The sequence below is a fragment of the Lolium rigidum genome, chromosome 2, assembly GCF_022539505.1.
Source record: "Lolium rigidum isolate FL_2022 chromosome 2, APGP_CSIRO_Lrig_0.1, whole genome shotgun sequence".
Lineage (NCBI taxonomy): Eukaryota > Viridiplantae > Streptophyta > Magnoliopsida > Poales > Poaceae > Lolium > Lolium rigidum.
This window is the reverse complement of record NC_061509.1, coordinates 254,232,426-254,235,172: the sequence shown is the minus strand read 5'-3', so window position 1 is coordinate 254,235,172 and position 2,747 is coordinate 254,232,426. Positions and strand designations below refer to the sequence as shown.

The following is a 2,747-nucleotide window of genomic DNA, read 5'->3' as shown; positions in this document are numbered from 1 at the left end:
GCTGACCAATAGAAAATATAAGCATGCTCGCCTCGTGAAAGAAAGAGGAGTCCCATATGAGAGTGAGAATGCTGACATGCCATCTACACCAGCTACTTCCCACTTTGGTGACTCCTCAGAAAGTGCTGTCAAGGAGAGCTATTTGCCACCTTCGAGGGTGCTGAATGCTCTAGGCATATCCAAGGGCAACAGACTGGTGGCCCCAGACACCAATGATCCAACTACACAGGCAGAGTTCAACCAAAACATCATGACGAGCCACCCTTTTACAAGACCATTATCATTTGAGACTGGTTGTCCTGTTTTGTTGATTGACAACGAAGGGAATGCAATTGGCAGGGGGAAGATCTTTCAAGTTGAGGGCGGGGCACAGATCTGTACTATCGATGTCATGGAGCTTAAGATTGAGAAATGGAGGGAGCTCCCTCACCCCTCCGAGACATCTGGAAGAACGTTCCAAGAGGCAGAATCGAGGCACGGTGGCGTGATGAGGGTCGCGTGGGATGTTGCCAGGGTTGCTCCTGTGGTGCCGTATCCTGTGGTGCCATAAGTTCATTCTTTTTGCAGCATGTAGGAAGCGGACCTCCCATCTGGGCATTAACAAAGTACAGCGATTAAAGAGAACCTTCAATCTAGGATATGAAGCCATGAATCTTCGAAAGAGGCTTTTATGGCAAGCGAGCTGCTCGAGTTAATAGTGTTTCGTGAAAGCCTCGTTGCTATCTGTCGACTGTTGTATTCGTTGACCTCATGCAGGAGAAAATACACCTTGTAGGGTACTAATTCTGATATATCTGTTCGTTGTCCGTTGAAACAAGTTCGACACTACCATGTTGCCATTGTTGAGATAGTAGCCTACACACTTAGCTTTGTGTGTGTGTACTGTACCTTATTTTACTAGCTACAAAGATATGGTGGTTTGAACAATGGAGATGAAAGTATGTTGTGAAGTCCTTCAACAAAAGATAAGATGAATAAATACATGCCCTACCAATATCAATTCCTTTGTTTTTAGAGAAAAGGTCAGAAGGCCCTGCTTTTTATAGCAAAGAAACAAGAATTTTTACAACCAAGTCACCGCTGGGAACCACCGGCTTTACAAATTGAAAGCGCACACACCACAACCCCAACACAAGGAACAACATAACCAAGCTAAACAAAGCACAATTCGCAAAAAAAAAAAAAAAAAAAAAAAAAAAAAAGCTAAACAAAGCACAGCTCCCATGAAAGGTAAAAGGAGAACTGTGTCCTGACACAGGAAATCTTCAAAACATACTCCCCTAAAGCAAAACAGGTCAAGATCCAGACACTCGGGCTTTCTTGAGTTTCTTCATCTATATCTTGCCTTCATGCATCATCAGCCAATGAAAGATTTGATGACTTTTTTTTTGCAAGCCGCACATATAATGACATGAACAATGAATGCATAGAGATCACAGAGATGCAGAATGCATGGATACACACACAAATCACATATCGTTTGGAGCTGCTTGGTCTGGCAACCCCCCAGCTCTGAATCTGGTGGCGCTGGTCTGGCCAGAACTGGCCATGAGTGACACCCTGAACCTTCAAGAAGGACGTGTGTTCATGTCAGGCTTTTGTAAATTTCTCTTTTATGTGACGCTTGTTTATCTTGCGATCGAATGTATTCTCCTACCGACTTTCTACTTGTTTATCATTAGAGATTTGGTATTTCACGGGCGACTACTTTTTTTTCAAATTCCAGTCGATCTGATCAGGCGTTTTGAGTGCTCCTCCTCTCTCTCCCATGCCTACTCCAGACGGATCCGAGCCCGAGGCGGCGACGATGGCGAGGGCGAGTCCTGGCCGATACGAAGGCGGCGCACGACGCGGAGGCGACGGCGCCGACGGAGGCGAAGAAGTTTAGCTGGATCAGGGTGTAGTCGCACTCCGCCGCCGGATGCAATCTCACTGCTCGCCTGACTTAAGAGCGAGGGCTCGGGCCGCGGCAGACCGGAGGTGGAGGCGGTCGCTTCAGCGCCGCCGGCCGCGGGTGGCGGGGGACATCCGCTGGGCAGGGTGGATGGGCGGAGGAGGAGACGGCGGCGCCACTGGAGATTGAAAACACGCGAGTTGGGGAGGTCTGGACGAGGAAGATGATGTCTCCACCCTTGGATGAAAATCTAATGGCTCAGAAAATAGCTGCTTGTGCCCCTCCCTCCAAAAGGATTTATCCTTTTTGCCATCTAGAAATTAATTTTATTTCTTTATTTATTCATTTTTTGTTCAAACTCTCTCTCTGTCTATCTATTATTATTTTTCTTTATTTTACCTGATTATCTCCTAAGTTTTAGTTTTAATTCACTGCTTTGGTAGGTTCGTTATTATTTTTGTTGGTTTTTCCATTTTGACTCGGAACAAAGATGGACAATACACAGATTTAAAAAAAAGCAAAATTTTTCCTTATTCATGCAATAGGCATACGCCCATGCCGTGCAAGAACCAAGCTGCAGACAAAGATGTGCTGCAGCTAGCTAATTCCTCAATGGAGGAATATCTCTACGAAAGGAACACTTGCAACCATGGGGGAAACATGTGCCTTCCCCTTGGTACGATTCCTGGCAGTATGTCATGCACGACTTGGCGATGCATGGGCCTTCCCTGATGACCGAGGTCGTCGCGTATCCAGAGATCATCTCAGTGGTGGTCGCCATTCCTAAAATATAACACGTATAATTATGTAAGGAAAAACTTTATAGTGAGTGTAAGTTCATCATATAGTCAAC

The 2,747-nt window shown here is 45.8% G+C and overlaps 1 protein-coding gene across 1 annotated transcript; it reads left to right on the top strand.

The window, feature by feature from the left end:
* The first annotated feature begins 7 nt into the window (after positions 1-7).
* On the top strand, positions 8-705 carry LOC124688578. Its single transcript, XM_047222238.1, has one exon. The coding sequence runs from the start codon at positions 77-79 to the stop codon at positions 548-550; it is 474 nt and encodes a 157-aa protein (XP_047078194.1). The 5' UTR covers positions 8-76; the 3' UTR covers positions 551-705.
* The last annotated feature ends 2,042 nt before the right edge of the window (positions 706-2,747 follow it).